At 42.1% G+C, this 24,306-nt stretch overlaps 1 protein-coding gene across 3 annotated transcripts in view; it reads left to right on the forward strand.

Moving 5' to 3' along the window:
* LOC145980277 (KH domain-containing, RNA-binding, signal transduction-associated protein 2-like) overlaps window positions 1–24,306 on the forward strand; it is a 161,796-nt gene that overhangs the window by 90,299 nt on the left and 47,191 nt on the right. For all 3 annotated transcript variants that reach the window (XR_014440836.1, XM_083113289.1, XM_083113288.1), the window contains exon 2: window positions 17,038–17,162. Coding sequence is in view for 2 of the 3 variants with exons in the window: in XM_083113289.1 (XP_082969415.1) it covers window positions 17,038–17,162 (125 nt within the window). In the remaining variant the exon portion in view is untranslated. The remainder of the gene's footprint in view (window positions 1–17,037; window positions 17,163–24,306) is intronic.

Consider the following 24,306-nt stretch of genomic DNA (forward strand, 5'->3'; position numbering starts at 1 on the left):
GTGTTCTTTCAGGTTCCTAAAATAGGTTCTAAAAATCGTGAAGTAGATTCTTGGAAAATTTAAAATGGTTCAAAATTATTTACAATCGTTAAAAATAAAATTTCACAAGAAGCGTAAGAAATTTTAATAGGTATATATAACAACCAAATTTTAATTTCTTTGCATCACTTTCAAAATTATCCACAAGTTATTTGTAATACTATGTTTGTGCTGTTAGCAAAAGTTACTGGTTGATATGAAAAAAGAATTACGTATGTATAACTTACTGCACGATACCGGGCGGGTATTCACTTGGAATTCCTTGAATTCCGGGAATCATGCGTGAATTTTGGTAAAACATTAAGAAAAGGTACAAGCAAATGTTTTCTCTATCCCAATTTTTTTCCGTAGACGTGAAAAGTTTGAACTTTTATTAAGGGGGGTTAACGTTAGTAGACAAACCTTAGCATTAAGAGTCCATAGTGGGGGCAATAAATAGGAAGAAAATGCCCCTGTAATCGCCACACTGTGTGCATTTTGTTTTGATTAGAGCTTTGAAAACATCACAGACTTGGAGGGGAATCGAACACGCGAGTCATTGAATTGTTTCGTCACTAAACCGATTAAATACCTCTGTGAGATATAAAAATCCTGTAAAACCTAAAATAGGTTATAACAAACAAAATAGGTTATTTTAGGCTCTATAAAACTTCATCAGTTGTTGCGTTTTGTAATGAAACGCTGAGATAACTTTATTTCCTTCCAAAGGAAAAAAAAATAGGTTAAAAACAAAGAATCCGAGGTCTAAGCATCACTCATCTTCATCTTCGCGTTTAGCCAAAAGTGACAAAGGGGCTTCCTGAATGGCGTCGTGGTAACGTCGTCGCCTTGTAATCAAGATGTCCAGGGTTCGATACCCGGTGGAGGCACATTGCACAGTGATTCAGATCCCACTTTAAAACTGTAGGTCCAGTTCCGATTAGCCTATATGCATAAAATTAACTTAAAAGCAACAATCAATCAAAAGTGACAAATAAGCAACGTAAAATAACCAACAGAACGTTCCAGATTTGATTCCTGGCCTCTGCATGGGCGTTTGCGGTTTTTCGCCAGTTTTATTTAATTGGTCATTCATCCTTGTCACGGTCAGCCAAAAGGGGACGTTAAGAAAGGGCATGCAAACACCTGCACTGTTCTCTCAAAAGCTCACCTATGCCACATTGTTCAATATTTCCCAGTTAGAAGCATATGGTTGCCTCTTAAGGGCGCACGTAAATTTAATTTTGGACAGATGCCGTCTCGAACGCAATCGTCTCCAATGTGAGGTGATTGCTTTGTAACTCTGCCAAGCGTCTCCTCTCTCTCGCTCAAGATCTGGCACTGGCAGGGACAGTTGACGAACCGAGCGGACTTGATAGCCCTTCTCGACTGTCTCTGATTTGCTTCCAATTCGACACGGTTTGTCAAGCATGCGCCCGCCATGTTAAATGATGGCGTTCCAGGTATGGCCGCGCCATTTGCTGTGGGCGGGGACGATTTCGTTCTCACTGTACCGTTGCCGAGAGCGCACATGAGCCCCCTTCGTCTTTTTATGATGACTCACTCCCTCCAGGGGGAATCGCTTTTAGGTTTTGGTCCATTCAGTTGGAAGCCATAGTTTCCAACGAGTCACGTCGGAAAGCTGAGTCAGTGTTGCCAGAGTTCATAATTTCCCTTCGGTGTTTGCAAGAATCCCTTTTTCGTTCGATTTTCCCGATGGTGCGAAATTCTGGGGTGATTTCCTCTCCATCACAATCTTGTCCTTAAAAATCGTTGTCGTTATGACAACAAAGATAAGCAATTAGTTTTGATTTGAAATATCGTTTACTAACGATAATGTCGAAAACGCACACAAGGAACAAAGGATAATACCTGTGTCTGTGTATTTGCATATGTTGAATGCTCTGCCCCCCTTCCCTTTTCTCTTTCAAGAGAGCCTTGCCTGCCCTCGTGGCGGAGTGGTTAACACATCGCGCTATGACTCCAGGGGTCCCGGGTTCGAATACTGGCCTGGGCAGGTATGTTTGCGAGTGTCCATTCAACAATTTCATCATATTACTCATCCCCATCTTCGCAAATTAGCCAAAAGTGGCACAAAAAGCAAATCAATCAATCGAGAGAGCCTTAACAGATCTAGTCCAGTAACAATATATACACAATGCAAGAATGAAATCGAATTGATTTATATTAATATAAAGCAAAAAACACGAACTTACACATAAAACCATTTCAACTATTTGGAGATTTATTGACTTTTTGCTACTTTATATTTGTGTGTAAATTAAAATGTAGCTATCTTCTCCCACCAATCTTCAATCATTTCTGACCCAGATTTTCCGCAGTCATCCCAAGAATTTGCAATGGCAATGCCAATTAAAATGTATAGTCGCCGCTGTAGCTACGTTAACGACCGGCTGGATTTGAAGTCCACGGAGCGCGCCCACCAGCTGCAACAATCACATTCAACGCACAGTGTTGCCACACATCTACTCTACGCCACCTTGTTCCTTCCGCGCACAAACACCTTCCCACGGCCTCCACATTGAAGTTGCAAAGCACGGCAACAGCGTATCCGCAGTCAGGTGACTGAGGCTCCACGTGGAGTAGACGATCCGAATGACAGCTGCGCCCATTGGCTGAAGGTTGAGTGTGATTGGACGAAAACAACTCGCCCGCTATTTATCCCCACCCACGTTCGTGGCGGCGGCATTCTTCAGTTCTTGGACGTTAACGAAGTAAACGCGTAAACTATACAGTCAGCGGCAATAAAAATTGAACACCCAGGTCCTGAAATGTTCGTTCCGCTGCAAAGCGTGTGTGTTGCCTAACTATACGGCGGTAAGTGTATTTGTAATAGCAACTAGAAACTTCTACCATCGCCATACAGTTTGGCAATGTTACGTGTCCACTGTCCATAAGAGCGATAAAAGGAAAATGTTTGACTTGGACAACAACAGATGGCAGCTCCAGTGACAAAGGATAAAACTAATTTTAACAAAGTAGAAAGGTGCAAAGGATGATTAAAACAAAGATGGAAAGTTAGATAATTACAATGAGTGATTGAATCAAGCCGAATGTGCAACAATGAATTATACGAAAAGAGGAAAATGTGAAAGATAGTTGACAAGTACACTTACGATATGTATAAAAAATCAATGAAGTTTGAGAATCGATTTCGATTTTTGTCTTTCGTACCTCTTAACGAGAAAGGTATTGTTAAGAATTTTGTTGGTTCCCCGCCGGTGGCGCCATTTCTTTGGGCAGCCTCCAAGCACTACGGTCTGCGCATTCAATATGTAGCACCGGGTTCGGTAGATGCGCGTGACTATAGACGCGAACCAGAGCTGTCCCCACAAGCATAAGTGTATCTTTGTTTTCACCAGTTCCAAGGAATCATAATTCATCCTTGCTGTCGGGATTAATCGAAATAGCCAGTAGAGAAACATGAAATAAGAAAAGCACAAAAATATAATTAAAAATCGTTTAATCAGGTAATTGCATGCCAAAACTGGCAACCATTACAATGCGTGGAATTCCACCATGCTTTTTGGGGTCGCCCTATAAATATGATCAAGCCCTTTTGCTTCATCACACAGTACGTTTGGTGTAAAAGAAGTGGAAGTCGTGGGCGATTTCCAAGAATTCTCTGCTTAGGAACAGGTTTCTTTTGTTAGCCTTTGGAGTGGGGTGTTTTTTTGACCCTTCCGGTTGGCGTGCGAGACCCGGCGTTACACTCGCAATTGGGTTGCCTTTGTTCTCAGCATACGTTCCCATATGTTGGCCATGGAGATACGCGCGTGTGATACATCACACATGGACACGCACGTTTCTCTCGGTTCCCGTGCGGCATTCTACAATCGTCGGGAGCCGAAATTAGAACAGACGGGTTTTTCTAGCCTGACAGATGTAATTTCAGATTCCCAGGGGGAGGTGGGGGAGGGGTTACAGCTGTGGGATATCACCTGTTTGCGTCAGTTAAGTATGTGGTTATGAAGTCTCGTGAAATGAAGTCGTACTTTCATTATTGAGTTTACTTCAGCGTCAATCCACAACCTCTCTCACTTCAAGTGAAAGGTTTTCAAAATACAGGGTGATTCAAAAGTCGCCATACATAGCTTACAAAGCAGTTTTGTTGTTACACAACATGTTCAATATGGCTACATCCGGATTGCGCACACTTTTCCGGTTTTATCAGTGGTATCTGATAAGCCGTTGACAATGTGAAACAATTTACAGGATTGCGCACAAAAAATTAGCCGATGTTGTCAGATGTAAAATGTTCTCAAGCCGTTCTCACTTCTGTTGTGTGTGTTTGTGTGTGTGGACTTCCATGTGTTTTTGCTGGAAGGGTAGCATTAGATAGGCATAGAGGATGAACCTGATTGGTGGACTAGAATGCAATGGTCGGTGTATCTCCGTATTTATACCGAAGGTCACGAGCTTCGATTGACAGAAGTGTTTCTTGTGCAGTCATTAACCTAACCAACCTAACTTTTGAGTTTGAGTAAATTGGTATGAAAATTGTATCTTGACTTGCTACATTTACTGGTCAAATTATATTTTTTATTTAATCCTTAAGAGATTTACTATTTTATTTCTAATTTCTCTCTCTCTTCTTGTCTAAAGAAAAAAAAAACAGTTTTGCGCACAGACCTTAAAGCTATCAAAGTGGCAACGTTCGATCAAATCTGTCCGCAAACAGGTCAGTGAGATTTGTGCGCAATTCGGTTGCGACGGTCCAATATGACCCCCGTTGTTGTGAATGCACCCTGTATAAGGAAGTTCAAGTGATTCTACTTGGGAAAAAATATATGGTGTCAGTCTAATTGGCCACAAATTGTATCAGCATAACACTTTCCATTTTGAGTTTTCTACCGCCTCAACGCAGGAACCTTATCTTGCTGGACATGGGTTAAATAGTACTAGAAGAGCGCTACTGTATTCAGTGAGCTGGGGTCTAGAATTTGTCGCTGGATGTAGAAGCAACGTACTTTTCATGACGGCGAGTGAAGAGCGTGGGAATTCTTCCCAAATTAAACAGGCTGCAGGCGGCGTTAATTGCATTCGAGAGGGAGATGGGTTCTTTGTACCTGGAACTGGTCGCTGCTGGCGAGAAAGTTTTTTAGTCTTCTCCATGGTAGGGGTCAGAAGTCCTGAGAGTTCGCTGAGGTTAGCAGGAGAGTTTCCATAAAGTTCTCCTCTGCACTTGCCATTCTGTTTTCCTTCAGTGATAAAAATGTTTTATTGCCATTCTGAGGTATTGTCATTTGTTGTACTTTCCTACTCAGATTTGGCTAGACCTTTGGCTGACGAATATTTCCCACTTTTCGAAAACCTCGATGATATTTCGAAATTGAAAAATTAGTCGCTAGGTCTGGACTGTATGGCAGGTGGTCAACACATCATCGCCGGTCAAAGTGAAAGCAAAGCACACACCTTCAAAGCGCAAAATCATGGCAACTGTGTTTTTGGACAGGCAGTGTGTTTTGTTAGTGGACTTCTTGCCGCATAGAACAACAATTAACTCAGGTTCCTATTGTGAGACGCTAAGAAAACTTCGTCGAGCAATCCAGAACAAACTGGGTGGAATGCTGTTAGCCGGTGTCGTACTGATTCATGACAATGCAAGGCCACATGCTGCGGCTCAAACTGAAGATCTGATCGAATCTTTTGGCTGGAAGGTATTCGATCATCCGCCATAGAGTCCAGACCTTTCTCTTAGCGACTACCACCTCTTCCGCCATCTGAAAACCTTCCTCAGCGGCAAGCGTTTAGACACTGATGAATGAAGTGAAACGACCGTGAGTAACTGGCTATCATCACAGGCGGCAGAGTTCTATGAGGAGGGCATTCAAAAACTCGTAGTTCGTTACGATAAATGTTTAAACCGGCAAAGAAATTATGTAGACAAATAGAGAAGTGTATGTAATTTCAGTATTTACTTCGTTTTTATTGCAAAACGGACCTTACTTAAATAATAACCCTCGTACATCTATTTTGAATTCCTTCTGAAACATTCAAGTTAATCTTCATATGGTTTGCTTTTGCCGTTAAGATACTATGAATAGTTTAGTAGGCTTCCATAGCCACGAAACTATTGAGAATATCTAGGCAATAGCGAGAGGAAATCACATGAATATTCACTTGAATGCTTTAGAAATAATTCTAAGCTGGTGTAATTTTTCAGATTTTGAAATATCTTAACGTTCTTTATTTTACAAGTAGAGGAAAATTGTAAAACAGGCGTCGGCCAAAGCTCAACCCGAACATTGATTCTCGAATTTACATCTGCCGACCTCGGTGACGGAATGGTTAGCACAGCACGTTACGACCCCTTGGATTTCTGGTTCGAAAGACATGGTTGCTTTTGTGAGTGTCCATGTTCACGATTTGCTAAAAGTTGGAGAAAAGCTAAGTCAAATGGAACAAATCAATCAAATTTAAATCCGTGCATAATCCTTGAACAGTAGCTTCCAAAATGTTCCAGCCTGCAATCTCCTAGTTATCATATTAGTATAATTCCAATTTTTTTTATTTTTTTTTCCCCTCATATACAGACTTCCTTTGCCCTCTTGTATGTACTGACAACACTGTTCATGCCACTTACATGAAAGTTGTGCATCTAAAGCCATCTACGATTAAAATTATCGGATCCTACCCGCTTGATTGTCCCCGTAGGTGCCAGTAATCTATATCTTCGTTGCTATTGGTATCAGAATTTGGCATTTCAGTGTTGACACCAGTCCTTTACAAACACTACTTTATCCAGAGTTTACAAGGATAAAAAGTTTCGAGGCCTTCATGGTGGTGGAGAGCGTATTGTCTTCAAATACGTTTTTCCTCCGAGTGTGCTGCGCTGGATCTGTGCGCCACAGGGCAATTAATAGATCAGTAATCGCTTGTCAGTTTATGGCCGTTACAAATCGACGGTCGTAAACGCCGTTGCACTCGTTCGGATACTACCAAGCTATATCCTGCTCTCTCTTTCTCTGTCCTTTGTCATTGAAAGTTTTTCCGCCGCTATTTCTCTCCTCCCTATTTCGTCGGTGGTTGCTTTACCCCTCTTTTGTCGGTGGTTGCCTTCCCCTTTTTGTCGGTGGTTGCTTTCCCCTCTTTCGTCCTCGGTGGTTGCTTTCCCCTCTTTCGTCGGTGGTTGCTTTCCCCTCTTTCGTCGTCGGTGGTTGCTTTCCCCTCTTTCGTCGTCGTTGGTTGCTTTCCCCTCTTTCGTCGTCGTTGGTTGCTTTCCCCTCTTTCGTCGTCGTTGGTTGCTTTCCCCTCTTTCGTCGTCGTTGGTTGCTTTCCCCTCTTTCGTCGTCGTTGGTTGCTTTCCCCTCTTTCGTCGTCGGTTTTGCTTTCCCCTCTTTCGTCGGTGGTTGTTTTCCCCCCATCTTTCGTCGGTGGTTGCTTTCCCCCATCTTTCGTCGGTGGTTGCTTTCCCCCCATCTTTCGTCGGTGGTTGCTTTCCCCCCATCTTTCGTCGGTGGTTGCTTTCCCCCCATCTTTCGTCGGTGGTTGCTTTCCCCCCATCTTTCGTCGGTGGTTGCTTTCCCCCCATCTTTCGTCGGTGGTTGCTTTCCCCCCATCTTTCGTCGGTGGTTGCTTTCCCCCCCATCTTTCGTCGGTGGTTGCTTTCCCCCCATCTTTCGTCGGTGGTTGCTTTCCCCCCCCTCTTTCGTCGGTGGTTGCTTTCCCCCCCTCTTTCGTCGGTGGTTGCTTTCCCCCCATCTTTCGTCGGTGGTTGCTTTCCCCCCCCTCTTTCGTCGGTGGTTGCTTTCCCCCATCTTTCGTCGGTGGTTGCTTTCCCCCCATCTTTCGTCGGTGGTTGCTTTCCCCCCATCTTTCGTCGGTGGTTGCTTTCCCCCATCTTTCGTCGGTGGTTGCTTTCCCCCCATCTTTCGTCGGTGGTTGCTTTCCCCCATCTTTCGTCGGTGGTTGCTTCCCCCCATCTTTCGTCGGTGGTTGCTTCCCCCCATCTTTCGTCGGTGGTTGCTTTCCCCCATCTTTCGTCGGTGGTTGCTTTCCCCCCATCTTTCGTCGGTGGTTGCTTTCCCCCATCTTTCGTCGGTGGTTGCTTTCCCCCCCTCTTTCGTCGGTGGTTGCTTTCCCCCCCTCTTTCGTCGGTGGTTGCTTTCCCCCCTCTTTCGTCGGTGGGTGCTTTCCCCCCTCTTTCGTCGGTGGGTGCTTTCCCCCCTCTTTCGTCGGTTGTTGCTTTCCCCCTCTTTCGTCGGTGGTTGCTTTCCCCCCTCTTTCGTCGGTGGTTGCTTTCCCCCCTCTTTCGTCGGTGGTTGCTTTCCCCCCTCTTTCGTCGGTGGTTGCTTTCCCCCCTCTTTCGTCGGTGGTTGCTTTCCCCCCTCTTTCGTCGGTGGTTGCTTTCCCCCCCTCTTTCGTCGGTGGTTGCTTTCCCCCCCTCTTTCGTCGGTGGTTGCTTTCCCCCCTCTTTCGTCGGTGGTTGCTTTCCCCTCTCTTTCGTCGGTGGTTGCTTTCCCCTCTCTTTCGTCGGTGGTTGCTTTCCCCTCTCTTTCGTCGGTGGTTGCTTCCCCCTCTCTTTCGTCGGTGGTTGCTTCCCCCCCTCTTTCGTAGGTGGTTGCTTTCCCCCCTCTTTCGTAGGTGGTTCCTTTCCCCCCTCTTTCGCCGGTGGTTGCTTTCCCCCCTCTTTCGCCGGTGGTCGTTTTCTTCTCTCACTTTCTCTTTCTGTGGTAATTATTGCTCTCTTTATGTAGTTATCTTTCCCTTCTCTTTGAAAGGTATTTTTCTTTGGTGGAAAGTTAGCAATCTCTCTCTGCAATAACTTACTCGTCATGCGCTTTGTGTGGATGGGTATTTTTATTGTTGGTAGTGAATGGTTTCATTGCTCTGCAGGCACTGGAGGTAATTGTGAAAATGAAAGAAACAATAAGCAAAAATAGGATGCAAATGCCTTCAATGGCAAGGCGCTCTTTGCCACATGACGTAGCGGTCCTTACAATGGAGCCTTTATTGTTCGAACATGCGCGAGCAGCCTTTTATTTTAAAGAGAAATATAATGGGATCCACTAGCATTGCTCGGCAAATTGTCCATGACTATTTTCATTAATTTTTCTCTTACATCCTGTGTTTTTAAGGGATGCATTTTTGTGTATGCTGGCGCAAAAGTTGTCAACTGCTTGTTCTGAGTTTTGTTTTAATTACTGAAGCTCTTATTGGGTCAAATAAAGTGCACGAACATGGTGGTGGACAATTTGCACGGCAATACTCATGGATCCCACTCTGCTTTGTTTCTACATCGGCTTGTTCCCTTGGATTTTTGGAAACCAGGAATTATACTTGAATGTTATCATGGTCCTAGAGTGGCCACCCTGATTAACGATAAACAAAACTTGGTTTAATTTGTAGACAAGTGGCGGGCTAAGTTCACGGGCCTAAAGATTTCTTGCTGTTGCCGTAGGATGTGCCGCAAAGTGGAAGCCATTAACATTCTCTGCTTTGGTGAGGTTCCTTTCGTAGCCGGGCCCTGTGTCTCTCAACCTTTCATGTACCGGCCCGAGGATGAAAGACGGAACATCTTGTTAACATTTCCTTCCGCCATTGTTTTCCGCCGTTCTTGTGATCCTCCTGCTCGCGCTAAAGTTTGTCTCCGGCGCAAACGACTTTCTGGAATTAACCAACCATTGTTTGGACAGGGGGGAGGGGCGATGGTTGCCGTGTGTAACGAGTTAATTCAACGGCTGATTTAACTCCAAACTTCCCCAGTCCCGATCTTGAAGAAGGGGGAGGGGTGTGATTAAGAGTGTGTGAACATTACGTAGCATTTTAACGTGTTGGTGCGTTCGTTTGTATTGTACTAATCCGTCCGTACAAGATTTAATTTGCATTGAAACAGCATTCGTGATGCATTAAAATCGGAAATTGAGTGTCTTAGTACAACGTTCTTATTGGAAATCTTGAAAGGTCTGAATTTACCCCCGTGCACGAATAAAGAAAAAAATGACAATTTCATGTTTCATCGAACGGTTACAGTGTGTATGGCAAGCCGTACAAAGTATGTGTATCACAAGGACGTACACAGAGAAAATGTTTGTTTGGATTAACCAAAAAAAAATGGTAGTGGTGAACAAATCGTTTGTTTAAATAGGCAGCAACCAAACAATTGTTCACCAGTACCAAAAGATTTGGTCAAGTTCTATTTGTTTGTCGTAAACAATTTTTTGGTTAACAAAACCAAATATTATTTTGGTAAATCTAACAAAATGTAGCCCATTTGTTTAGGAAAACCAAATAATTTTTAGTCAAAATTGCCAAACGATTTTTTAAATAATTTATTCATAATTACTTGTTATAATGTCGCTAATTTTAGCTAGGGTTGATACTAGAGAGTTTGTAGAAACTAACTGATCTCAAAATACACATTCAGAATAGAAACATGAACTAACCGTTTTTGGATCGTGTTTGTTTTTTCTCCGCCACACTTAGCTTTTACTTATATAGTCCAGAATCAAAAAGGTTGCTCACAGGAGATTCATTTTTATTCACTGCAGTGCATTTTCTTCTTTAATTTGTAGCTTTAATGTTCACATATCTTTCGAAGAGTGTTAAAGCACAAATTTTTCACTATGATTACAATCAAAAGTACCATTATTTGTTGCACAAGAACTTGTTTCTTCTACACATTTTGACAGAACCATCTAGCGGCCGGTGTAGGAAACTCAGTATAAAGTAAGTATATTCTGAGCTTTATTTCAGAATATTAGGTTACACAACAACATAAAGACTCGCTTCGAGTAATTATCTATCTACACGAGTTTCAATTTTCTACAAAGGATTTTCATACTACACTCGACGAAACTGGACAATCGTTATTTCAAATTCGGAAGCACCCTCACGCACATATAGTAAATATAACCAAACTATTTGTTTCTCTTTACTTACATATGTATTATTTTGTTTACGAGTACCATATTTCGTCTGACCCAATTTTTTGTTATTCTTAAACAAAATTATTTAGTAATTACAAGCAACATTTGGTTATCGGAAACAAAAAGCATAACCAAACAGCTCAAACAAACTTTTTTGTTAATTCCAAACAAACCAGTTTTTTCTGTGTATTTAGGGGGGTCCAGGGTGGCCGGACCTCCCCCCCCCCCCCCCGAAAGACGTATCAAGTACTAAAATTAAATAATGAAAATATCTATTCGTTTAGCCTTTGTTGTATAATTTCCTCTGAACTTACTGGAAAACAAGTATTATATTGGGATCATACGGCTTTGAAGGACAGGAAGGACGTATTTAGGGGGAGGGGTTCAGAACCTCCCGAAAGATTTAGCAAGTACTAAAAATTAAGTAATGAAAATATTAGCATTTGTTGCATAATCGATGGTTACTAATTTCCTCTGAATTTTTTACAAGGCAAGGATTATATTGAGATCATACGGCTTTGAATGACATTACAAAGAATATTTATGTTCACTACTACTCAAAATAATATGCATAAAATATTAATCAGAAACTTACTGTTCTCCAACGACATGTAACATCATTTTTGTTATTCGATAAGTATTCAATTATTCATCTATTTGTAATTAATTTCATTGCCAGGGCACTTGTTTTTTATGTAAATTAAGTCCGATCTTAACTACAGGTAAGCTACGTAATGAATATGCGCTGTTATATCTCCATTCTTATACAGTCTTTTTACCTATTCGTGTAATAATATAATATTAATGTATGTATTGTAATTAGTATTGCTTTTATTTAATATAATTATTTTAACTTAAACATTATTATTAGTATTATTCCTAAGACTGGTGTATCATTATGTATTTTCTCGGTATTATACATGTAATCAGGGACAGAGAAACTGTCATCATAATAAAATTAATTAAAGTTACAAATTATAATTTTCACGAATATATATATTAAGGTTAGTTGAATATAATTCATTATCACATCACTTTGCTGTATAAATTAGACTGCTGGAGTTAAAGGGTTTCGTTCGAGCGCCAAATAGTTCGCACGGACGACACTAGATAGCGTACGGAATTGAGTGTTTCTTCGCTCGAGCGAGTAACGCTCGAACAGGCAAAGACGAGCGGTATACTCTCGAAGCTCAGTAGTACACGTAATACCGTAATTTGTCTGTGGTAGTGGGACCTCAAATATGGATCGTGAAGTGACAGACGCAGTGAAACTTACGTAAACGTAGTAATTATCTCCATGTGAAAATGAAACAGATGATTGTGGGCTGAAACTACCAAAGCGAATGTCGACGATTATTGACACTTGAAATGATATTCCATTCTCAACGCTTGAGGAATCTCGAACGAGTACAAGTGGTTCCATTCTAGTGCACAATGTCTGATGCGTCGTTCACACGATGAAGAATCCGTCATCATTGATCTAGCTTTTACTTGCAAGACCTTTTTACGGCAGCAAAATGCAGTCATCACTAAATTTCTGCGTGTCTAACATCCCGTGGAAAAGTGCTCGTTTAGGGAGCGTTACTGTCGCTGCGTGGAAATCCATAAAAAAAGAGAAAATAAATGGAAATATTACTGCAGGCGCCGGATATCCGGAATTTATGGCCATGGATATTGAACAGCTGGCCGGCAGAGCCTGTAGTAATCAGGAAAATGGATCATGCTCATCCCTAATTGTCTTCTGTCGAACAGGGTGTTTTATATGGAAGACGGTTTTCTCCCCGTGCTGGCGAAATGGCGAAAAGAGATAGATCCTTTGATTGAAAGGTTTAGAGCACTTCCAATTTTGTTTGCCGGAATGGTTTCGAGGGCGGGGATGGTTTCGCATTTACTGGCGGAATCACAACCAGTCGGTTGATTCAGTTGGTGCGCTGCGTGGGAATTCCAGGCATGTTCCTTGCGCGTCATTACTTTCGGCTTGGGCACGACCGCTGTCGGCTTGCTAGAGGAACGTGCCGATGGTTGTTCTGGCAGATATGTTGTGTGTGGATTGATGGAGGTTCTGCTTCCTAAGAGAAGAGTTTTTTTTTTATCACTTTGAGATGGGAGTTCTTGTCCACGGGTTGACGGCTTTCTCGAAAGAAAACCGCATTTGAATCATTGTTTTTCAGGGCCTCCCCCATGGCGCAGTGGTAGCGTCATTGCCTTGTAATCAAGGGGTCCCGGGTTCGATACCCGGTGGAGGCACAAGTGGTTCGGATCCCACTTTAAACTGTAGGTCCAGTCCCGATTAGCCTTACTGTGCATAAAGTGGACTTAAAACACCAACTCATTGTTTTTCAGCATGGATGGGAGCAAATGAGTTTTGCATATTTAAAATTCAACTAGAAATGGTACCCAGCAAAACAACACATCCTTGTCAAGGGAAGGAGAATGACCGCCTCGGTCTAGTTTCCAGTGCGTTGACTGTCTCGGTCTACCTTCTGGAAGATGACGACTGTCTCGGTCTACCTCCTGGAAGATGACGACTGTCTCGGTCTACCTCCTGGAAGATGACGACTGTCTCGGTCTACCTCCTGGACGGTGGACGACGGTCTGGGTCTAGCCTCTTGTGAAAAATACCCGTCTTTGAAATAATACATTCAAGGCTTGTTTATAAAATGCAGTCACCTTGTTATATGTCACTGTGCGAAGTTAGTGTCTTGTTTTGAGTTTCAAGGTACGATTAGCAATTCTCTCAGTTATACCTTTCATCACGTATCCTCATCGTCACGATTACTGACACATGCACACGCGCACATTGTTGGTAGCAAGAACCGGTGGTTCGAACCTTGCTTGAGACCTAGTGGATGCTTCTTCGTTCACCCTTCATCAGCTGACCAACCCCGCGGTGGTGATTAAACCGCAGACGACAGAGAAGCGCCCTTAAACTAGGATTCTAAATTTGGCCTCCGGGCGATTTTGTCGCGCAGACCCATTATGGCGCATCCAGGGTATCGAACAAATGCTTCATGGCAGCATCGCTTGTCCCCGGAGGCGTTATCTGGGTCGTTCATTCTGCCAAGAGTGGAACATTACATGCCGCGGCTCTCATGTTGTCAAGTTGCCGCAATATCGATTGCCTTCAGGCCGCCATCTGCGCTCCTTATCTTCCATCTTCCGACGCCAAACTATCGAGCAACCTGTTACCCCCCGTTACGCATTGCCCGAAACACAGGCCAGCTTCCAGGGAATCAAGGTATGGTTCAAGGCCTGAATCGAACGTCAGTTCGTTATTGACATAGCCCGAGAGGAAGCCGGACGCGTATGTTTTTCTGAGAAGCGCAGTTGTCAATTTTACCTGCAGTGTTTAGACTTCCACGCCAACACGAACTGCGACGACGTTATACCCCCAAGGTATCCTGCCCCCCCCCCCCCCACACACACACACAGCACACCAGTGGGTTCCCAAGAAGAGTTGAGAGAGAGAGAGAATTGAGACATAAGAGACAGTGTGTCAACGCGAGTGACTGTGTCTGAAGTACGCCGCAGGCTGCGTGCTTGCATACGTAACCGGGGGAGGCAATTTTAACAGGATTTGTAGTTTTCGTAACAGTTAATTCTGACAACCTGGAATCATGGGAATGGTAAATAACATTATTATTTCACTCATTTTCGTTCCTTTATTTCTCACAACAAAGAGGTCTACAACGCGCCTTCTCCGCTTTTTATTCAGATTTTCCCCCCAACCTGTGTGCCAATTGACAACATTTGTATCTTTTTGGAGAGCTTATGAAACGAGGAAGTTTTTTCCGTAATTTTTACGATAAGTGTGTTACCATTTTTTTGAGTAATCCTCTTCGATTTAAACGATAATTTCCAAATTTCTTCATGACGTGTGCTCCAATGACTGTTTCTTTCTGTGGGTATGGGAATTATGGGCTTGATTTTTTTCCCCAGTAGTCACTCATTCGTCAGCTGTTAGCAACATGTCGATTAAGTGTCCAGGGTGTAGTAGTTTTTTCACAATTAGTAGTTTTTTGGTCGCAAGTCGGAATATGTCACGAAAATCTACAAACTGCAATAACTCGAAACCCATTGATTTCCAACCCCCGGTGCATGGGGTCAAATTTATTGCAAATGTGCTCTAGTATTACCCCTTTCCAGGAATAGAGGGGAGGTTTTACTGTGTTCCACGTGGACTTTACATATGGCTGTCAAAGGGGAACTGATCTTTCGGAACTTTCTTTGAAGTAAAGTGGCGTTCCAATCAGGACTGGGATTTTACCACCCGTTAGCATTGTCAGAAACACAGGTCGTCTCGCGGGGAATCAATGTAGCTAGCTGGTGCACGTCTTGGGTGTGAAGAGAGTGATGTCTAGTCGATATGCAAGCCCTGACACTTGGATGTTCGCATGAATTATGGATTCGGGTAGTCAATACGCACAGAACTCTCGCACAATTTCGGAAGATTTTATTTACTGTTTATAGTTTTATTTTGCACGTGTCAACATCAAAACCGTTTAGTTTTCCAGAATTTTCATTGCGATGTGAAAGGGACTAAATCGAGATTCCACACCTCTGATTCGAGAGGCTTCGGGTTCGATTCTCGCGTGTGCGCCAATAACGAATCAGCAGTAACTCCTGTAGAAGGCCCGGGTTCGATACCTGGTGGAGGCACATAGTGGTTCGGATCCAACTTTAAACTGTAGGTCCAGTCCCAATTAGCCTTACTGTGCATAAAGTGGACTTAACACAACAACTCAATCAATCCTGTAGAAAGCGTTGAACACCGTCAACGAACCAGTTGAAAATTCGGTACCTTTTTCAGGGGTAGAAAACACAGGGCGCCCAATAACGTTGGCGCCTGAATTTTTAAATTCTGTTCAAATTTTTCAAAATAAATATTCCTAGTTTGCTTATGGAAATTTCAATTACATTTTTAAACAATAATTAGAACAGTATGTGTTCTTTAATATTTGTGTTTTCTGTATCATGTATATTGTTAAAGCAGAATAATAAAACGAGATTATAAATTTTTGCATTTTTGCTAGCCGAATTTATCTTTTGCGATATGGTAGAGTCGGCCATGTATTAATAATGTATTGCATAGTTATTCATGCTGTTACTGGTTGAGCCTTCTATAGGAAGACCTCTCCGGTGCAAGAATTAATTACTTTTAATCCAGTCCTGTGTTAATTAATAAATTAAATGTTTTACGATCATATTTCATAGTGTATCTTACTTGGATGTGTGGTCTGTGCAAGAGCTCTTGTACGAGGGCCATCCGGAAAGTAGTACCTGTTTCTGTAAGTGTTTACAATGTTCAAAAAAAATTGAAAACTCCGCCACTTGTGAAGTTAGGTCTGTGATCAGATTTCTCAACGCCCGAAATATGATAATCACAGTCAATTAAAGGAGATTTATGGAGACAATGTCATTGATGAGTCGTCTGTTCGGCGCTGGTGTCGAAACTTTAACTCAGATAGGGAGAACGTCCATGATGACGAACGTTCCGGGTGCCCGTGTGTCATTACGAACGAACTGCTGAGTGCAGTTGACGAATTCATCAAGAACGTCACACTGGAGAAATCAGCGGAAACTTGAATGCTGATTCATATTGTGACACATTGAAGAAATTACGGCGGGCAATTGAAAATCGACGGCGAGGTCTGTTGTCTACCGGCGTCATTCTCATCCACGACAATGCCAGGCCTCGTACTGCTGGGACAACACAGCAACTTCAACAATTCAAGTGGGAAATTTTCAACTATCCACCCTACATCCCGGACCTGGCTGCTTCAAATTTTCATCTCTTCACAAAACTAAAGGAATTTTTGGGTGGAAAGACATTTCACCGTGATGAGGAACTGAAAAAGAGGTGACTACTTTTCTCAATGGACTGGCGGCAGAGGAATATGAAGCTGGGTTATTGTGACAAATGCTTAAATGTACTTGGTGACTGTAGAAAAGTAGTTTAAAGTTTGTTGTTAACAATTACAAAGTTTTAAAAATATATATTAGTTTTTTTTTTTTAATTAAAAGACTGGCACTACTTTCCGGATGCCCCTCGTATATTGCAGTATAAACTTGTTCATCGTTGTCTTGGTTCGTTCGTGGCACTGAATATTTTTTTCTCTCTTTTCAGAGGTTACTCGGGTACAAGCCGGTGGGAAGGCGCCGCCTAAAGAAAGTAAATATATCGATCTCTATCGGGAAAAGCCAATCCGTGTCACAGTCAAGGTTCTGGTACCTGTCAAAGAGCATCCAAAGGTAGGTTCTAATGTTACCTCTACGTTAATCTAGTATATGTAGAAATGGCGTTCAAATATTGTGTAAAACATCTTTAGTAGCATCAGTGTTTTCCTCCTCAATTTGATCCCCAACTGTGCACACTTATTTATTTCAGAAATTGAACGCAACAGGTAGGTATATTACCCATTAATGGCGTTCATTATACAATAATTTTGCGATAACATTATTGAAATATTGCACAGATGAATGTAGTGTATAGACAGAAAACATTTAACAAATATACAAGTCTTAGGTTCTATCGTAATTTATGTAATTTTAGTATATTAGTTTTCAAAATTGCGGTCGGGCAAAATAAGTCCACACTGTTTTCACTTTTGATGGTATCATTAAATGTTTTACACATATTCCAAATTGGGGATATTGCCAGAGCGTTGGTTCTATTACGACGGAGGCTGAAGAGTTGCCTTCTTGGTCGTAATTTGCTTGAGGGAACGTAGAAGTCGAGCTGTGACAGGGCGAAAGGAGCTTCAATGAGATTATTTACATTTTTTGGAGGAAAATGAGCTGATGCATGATGCGTCTGTTGTTGAGAGTTGTTAGGTTAAAATACCTGAGAAAGCTCTCACGGGATTCCATTTGAGTGTATATACCATCTAGCTTGTACTTTAAGTGTCTTAAGAATTTACTTTGAATTTGTTCTATTTTGTTTATATCTTGCTGGGTTTGAGGGTGCCACTTGCGTATTCAATTTTCGCTCTAACGTAAGCATTATAGAGCATCATTAAGCTTCCGACATTTTTGAACTCTTTGCATGTACGCATTATAAATCCCAGAAGTCGATAAGCCTCGTTTGTTATGAAGTTAACGTGCCCGTGAAATGTAAGTTTAGAATCAAACAGAACTCCTAGATCATTGATTGTTTCTACCCGTTTTAATTTTTGTTTATTTATGCAATAGTCGTATTTTATTGATGTAGTGTGTCGAGTATAGGACATTTGGTAACATTTTTCGCTATTTAAGATTAGTTTGTTGCTTTCGCACCATTCCACAAGACTGTTTATGTCCGCTTGTAACTCGGTGCAGTCACTATAAATAGTATTTCAGTTGCCAAAAGGATAGTCCGGGAGAGCCAAGTCAAGACTGTATGGAGGAGGAGGAGGCTGAAAACGCCAATTTTCGTCACGCTGCTAGTGTCAGTGCCGAAGTATGGGCGCACACATTGTCGTGGAGAAGGTTGGACCTTCACTTGGAGCGGATTATTGGCTTCTTTTTTATGGTGAGGAGTGTTTATAAGCTGATTAATTCTCGCAACTTCGTCAGGAGTTAACCAGAGCCCCCCCCCCCCCCCCCGGTCGAGCATGATGTTCGTCCTCCACTTTTGCCTGGGACTAACAGTAATTAATCCCTCAACTGTGCTTGAATATTTTCCTCGCCAAAAATTGATGGTTATGCGCTGGGCAACATTAGACGATGCTTCTGTCGACAGCTATTTGCAGCGTCTTGTTTTTAAACTTGTCAAGTTATAATCAGTAGGAGTTTATTTTTTCATGGGCAGTGGAGTTCTAATGTCAAATATTCTGAGATTTCATCATAAACAAGAAATTACTGTAGAGGGGAATCCAAATCGGCGAAAGAAAGCAGGTGTAATGTGAATTACCGAACAGGCACCTGTAGCCACTGTAAGTGTTATCCTGGAAGAAATGAATAAAGTTACTACAGAGGAACGACAACTATAAATTGGCAATAATACGCACCCTATAGTAATAACCATGCATATATATATAGCGACTTTGGCCAATGGAATATTAGGTGTGTTTTTATTTTTTCGATAATTTTCGTGATAATTTTGGATGTGATCGTCTACCAAACTTGTACCAGTTTAGTCGAGGCTGGGTGAACCCTACATCCGTTTTATGCAGGACCAAGGCCATGAAATTCACCACCTCCCCGGGAATCGAACCCGAGTCCCCCACGTTGCAGTCGGACACACCACCAACTGTACAGCCGCGACTCAGCATACATGTATTTTGCTTATTTGATTTTGAGGTCCTGGGATCCGTTTCTAGATAACAATTTAAAAAAAAAAAAACTTCTGAAAAGGATTTGACGATCCTACCAACTGGATCGGAACATAAATGCATCTCTTCATGTGTAAAAACTGCATTATTGGATGACGCTCACTGCAATTTGAAAATTGCACCTGTGTTTTTCACAGAAAGACTTGTGTAGAAACAAATTTCGGGCGTAAATAATCTTCTGTCAACACTTGAATCATTGCTTGAGCAAAACGAATACTTGGCCGCTAAGTCACTTTGCATGGTTTCCGGGATTTATGCACGCTGTATCTTTTAACGTAACAACTTTTTCCGTTTAAAAAGAAAGAAAAAAAACTTGGGCAGTCTATTAAACCAACTCCCCTCCCTTCACATTCCTAATGCACGTTCGTAACTTCTTAAATCCTCGGTGAAAAATGATTTGAATCTGTGCCAGGATCGTATTTCGGATGGCCTGGCGAAATATCCGGGAGTTTTCTTCCGATAGTGGCGAGGAAAGAGGCCCAGGGCTGTTTTAGCTTTTGATTAAATTCTTGCATGGGCTCAAGAATTTCTAATTATTAACAGATATGGTCTCTGGGGTACGTAGGAGATTTCCTGAGCGTAGGAAAGTTAACTTATTTCGGGGTAATAACTAACGGGAGGGCTCCTGTGTGGGAGTTTTTGTTGTAGTGGACCCCCAGCTGCTACAGAAGAGCGAAATTGTTTCCACATACGTTGGTGGCATGGTCATACTGTCCGACCCCGGAGGACGAGGCTAGCTCGAGAGGACGAATCTAGGGGAAGTAGGTGAAATACGCGCGGAACAACGTTGTAGGTGTCAGAGTAGTGTCAGAGTAGTATCTCGTTTGTATGCATTCGGTTGTTTCGTTTATTTTCCCTCTTTTACAACTCTTTAACTCCCTTCTTGCTATCTTTTACAACTCTTTACTCTCCCTCTTGGTATCTTTTACAACTCATTAACTTGCTCTCTTCTTCTCTTCCATTCCCTTATGTCGTTAACCGTCGGGTACCTCGTTCTGTCCATCTCATCCACTCCGCCCGGTCTCGACTCATTCTTCTAATTTCATTCTTAGTTTTTCCATATTTTAATCCTATCTTTTCTATTCTATCTTCCCATGTGTTTCTTGGCCTGCCTCTTCCTACTCTACCCTCAACCCTCATCTCCATCACTTGCTTGGCTTTCCTATCTTCATTCATTCTATTTACATGTCCATACCACTTCAGCTGACGTTCCTCTACTACTTCAGTCATTGTCTTCTTTTGTTTTACCTCTTCTCTTATTCTGTCTCTTCGAGTTTTCCCCACTGATATTTCATCTCTCTTGCTTGAAATTTACTTAATGTTTATCTTGGAATACTAAGCTCTCTGTGCCATAGCCCATGGTGGGAACTACAATTGAGTTGTAGAGTTGCATTTTTGTTTTTGTACTGATCTCTTTTTCACACTAAAGTATTACTCATTTGATAATATGCTGATGCTGCCTTCTTTGTCCTATTCATTATCTCTTGATCAATTTTCCCACGGCTACTTATGATAGTTCCTAAGTATTCATATGTTTCTACTTTCTCTAGTTGTTGTTCGCATATTATATTCAGGGCTTCATTTTCCTTGTCCTCTTTAGTCACCCGCATGATCTTACTCTTTTTCTATATTAATCTTCATGCCTTTCCTTTTAAGTTCTTCATACCATTCTTCCACTGCTTGCTGAAGTCTCTCAGGTGTATCTGATATCAGTACGATATCGTCGGCATATAATAGTACTTGGATATATACTAGCCTCAGTCCAATCCTATTTAACGTATTTTTAGACGAAATTGCTAACTCTCTCTCTTGGTATCTTTTGCAACTCTTAACTCTCCTTCTTGGTATCTTTTACAACTCTTAACTCTCCTTCTTGGTATCTTTTACAACTCTTAACTCTCCTTCTTGGTATATTTTACAACTCTTAACTCTCCTTCTTTGTATCTTTTACAACCCTTAACTCTCCCTCTTGGTGTATTTTACAACTCGTAACTCTCCCTCTTGGTGTATTTTACAACTCGTAACTCTCCCTCTTGGTGTATTTTACAACTCGTAACTTTCCCTCTTGGTGTAGTTTACAACTCTTAACTCTCCCTCTTGGTATCTTTTACAACTCTTAACTCTCCCTCTTATTGTCTTTTACAACTCGTAACTCTCTCTCTTGGTGTCTTTTACAACTATTAACTATCCCTTTTGGTGTCTTTTACAACTCGTAACTCTCCTTCTTGATACCTTTTGCAACTCTTCACTCTCCTTCTTGGTATCTTTTGCAACTCTTAACTCTCCTTCTTGGTATCTTTTGCAACTCTTAACTCTCCTTCTTGATATCTTTTGCAACTCTTAACTCTTTTTGCAACTTAACTCTTTTTGCAACTCTTAACTCTTTTTTTGCAACTCTTAACTCTTTTTTTGCAACTCTTAACTATTTTTTTGCAACTCTTAACTATTTTTTGCAACTCTTAACTATTTTTTGCAACTCTTAACTCTTTTTGCAACTCAACTCTTTTTGCAACTCTTAACTCTTTTTGCAACTCTTAACTCTTTTTGCAACTCTTAACTCTTTTTGCAACTCTTAACTCTTTTTGCAACTCTTAACTCTCTTTTGCAACTCTTAACTCTCTTTTGCAACTCTTAACTCTCTTTTGCAACTCTTAACTCTCTTTTGCAACTCTAACTCTCCTTCTTGGTATCTTTTACAACTTTTAACTCTCCCTCTTGGTGTATTTTACAACTCTTAACTCTCCCTCTTGATATATTTTGCAATTCTTAACTCTCCCTCGTGGTATCTTTTGTAATTCTGAACTCCCTGCTTGGTATCTTTTGCAATTTTTAACTCTCCCTCTTGGTATTTTTACAACTCTTAGCCCCTTCTTTTGATAAGACCAAGAGGCTGTTTGGAGCAGAACGAGAGGGACGTTTGAAGCTCGATACCCGACCGAGAATGAGACGGACTTTCTCATTTCCTACTTAGGGAGACTCCTATGACACTCCAGTATAATGGCATCTGTAATTTCGCAAGTTAAGGTATCTGGCAGCGAGGCCTCGCAATAGCAAATGACAATGGGCCAAGTTTTCGGAACAACAGTAGTTGTTTGTGGCGTGTGAGACTCGCTTATCACAACACATGCTATGAGTTAGTACTTTAATTGTACACATTTTGCACCGACCTTAATTTATCGTCAGGATTGCACTGTCATTCCGCAAGGCGCGTCAAAACCTGGGACCGACGCAGTTTGCGTGCACGTGTGTCCCAGGAATTAGGGTTCCGTGAACAGCACCAAAGACATCTGCGTTACTTGATACGCCGCACACTCGACACAGCATGCACAACAGCTGCGAACAGATGGGTGTAATAACTCACTGCCGAAGCACACCCTCAAATGACAGATTTTTGCAGCATCATTTAAGGGGAAGATGCCACGCGGGAGAGAGATGAATTCGAGGATTGCTCCTCCGTGTGAGCGCACGCAATCGAGAACAATTTCCCTTCATCAGTCAAAAAAATCCCTTTTCTGTCCGATTTTATTCCGCTTCGTCGTATTGAAATTACCAATCTCATGAGGCTGTGTAATCAATTAATAGAGCATTTTGATTGGCCCATGTTCATAAGCTTGGGAGTCGCCGACCTCCATGGGAGAGGGGTAAACACAGCGCGCTACGACGCCGCTAGTCCTGGGTTCGAATCCCGGCCTGGCTGTTGTGCGAGTGAACCTACATCATGATATTATCTCTCCTCACCTTCGCGATTAGTCAATGGTAGCAGAAAAGCGAGGTAAAATAAACCAAATTAATCATAAGCATGGAAAAATGTCGAAATTTGGTGGGGCACTCGTTCCTCCAGATTTTCCATGTTTATTAAAATTTACAACTTAACGGGTACTCTGTTATTCTGGAACATAAGGTTTATATTCTGTCCTCCACATCCTCCAAAGTTATGGTGGGACTTCCCCGATGGCATAGTGGTAACGTCGTCGCCTTGTAATCAAGGGGGCCTGTGTCCGATTCCCGGTGGAAGCACATTCCACAGTGGCTTGGATCCCACTTTAAGCGGTAGTCCAGTCCCGATTAACCTTTGTGTGTGCATAAAGAGGATTTAAAACAATAATTCAAAGCAAGTTATGGTGCTGGACTCTGTAACTAAAATAACCCCATTCATTCATTCTCTCTCTCTGCACCACCGTCTTTCCTATGACAACGACATGTAAACAAACATGCCTCAATACAATCCACTTACCGATGTTGACCTCGATGGCAAATTTTCTACAAGAGCCTTTTGGAGTATGGTGAGGAACATCATTAAGTATTTTAATTCAAATACCACGGCTGTAGCCCTCGCAAATTACTCAGTTGGCCTGGTCTCGTGTTCTAAAGCCGTTTTTAGACATGGGAAGCAACCCTTCTCATAACACCTCTGTCGAAACATTCAACATCGCGGGGGCAGCTCGTCCACAGCACGATGAAACTGCTATACTCTTAAAAGTGCGCGTCAAATCTCCTGCATATGGCCTTGAACGGCTGAACAGCACCTGCGAATCAAAGACGTGCGGCGTTGCCGTGCTGTGCTTGACAAGGCGTTTCGCTCAACCACGCTGTCTCTTTTCCGTTTGGGATTTCGACATGGCACCGCTGCAGTGCGCTGCTATTGGCTATCGCCATATGCAGGAGATTTGACGCGCACTCCCGACTGCGTGTCCGCACAAAGCACGTGGTTGCTACTGTCGAATCCCTCACTTCCCGCTCTTGGCGCTGCTGACACAATGCTCCCTTTTTGATAACAGCTTCCGTTTCCGAATGAGGTCCCCCAACTTAGTATGTTTGAGAAGCGCAAAATTCAGTACGTGAACTTTGCTTGTATACCCAACGGCGAAAGAAACAGTGGGCGTTTTTGTATTACACAATGTGGTGATAATGAATTGAAATAATGGCGTCAATCAGCGGAGAACAATGCCTGCTTCGTACCAACATAGTTTCATTCCTTAAAACAACACAGGATGTAGAATAAAAAAGTAGATGAAAATAGTGGTGGCCTTCACTTATCTTTGCCGTTGACAGTACCTGTTTTGTGACTGCACACTTGGGTGTTG

The sequence above is a fragment of the Lepisma saccharinum genome, chromosome 27 (genome assembly GCF_977018435.1).
Source record: "Lepisma saccharinum chromosome 27, izLepSacc3.1, whole genome shotgun sequence".
NCBI classification, from domain to species: domain Eukaryota; kingdom Metazoa; phylum Arthropoda; class Insecta; order Zygentoma; family Lepismatidae; genus Lepisma; species Lepisma saccharinum.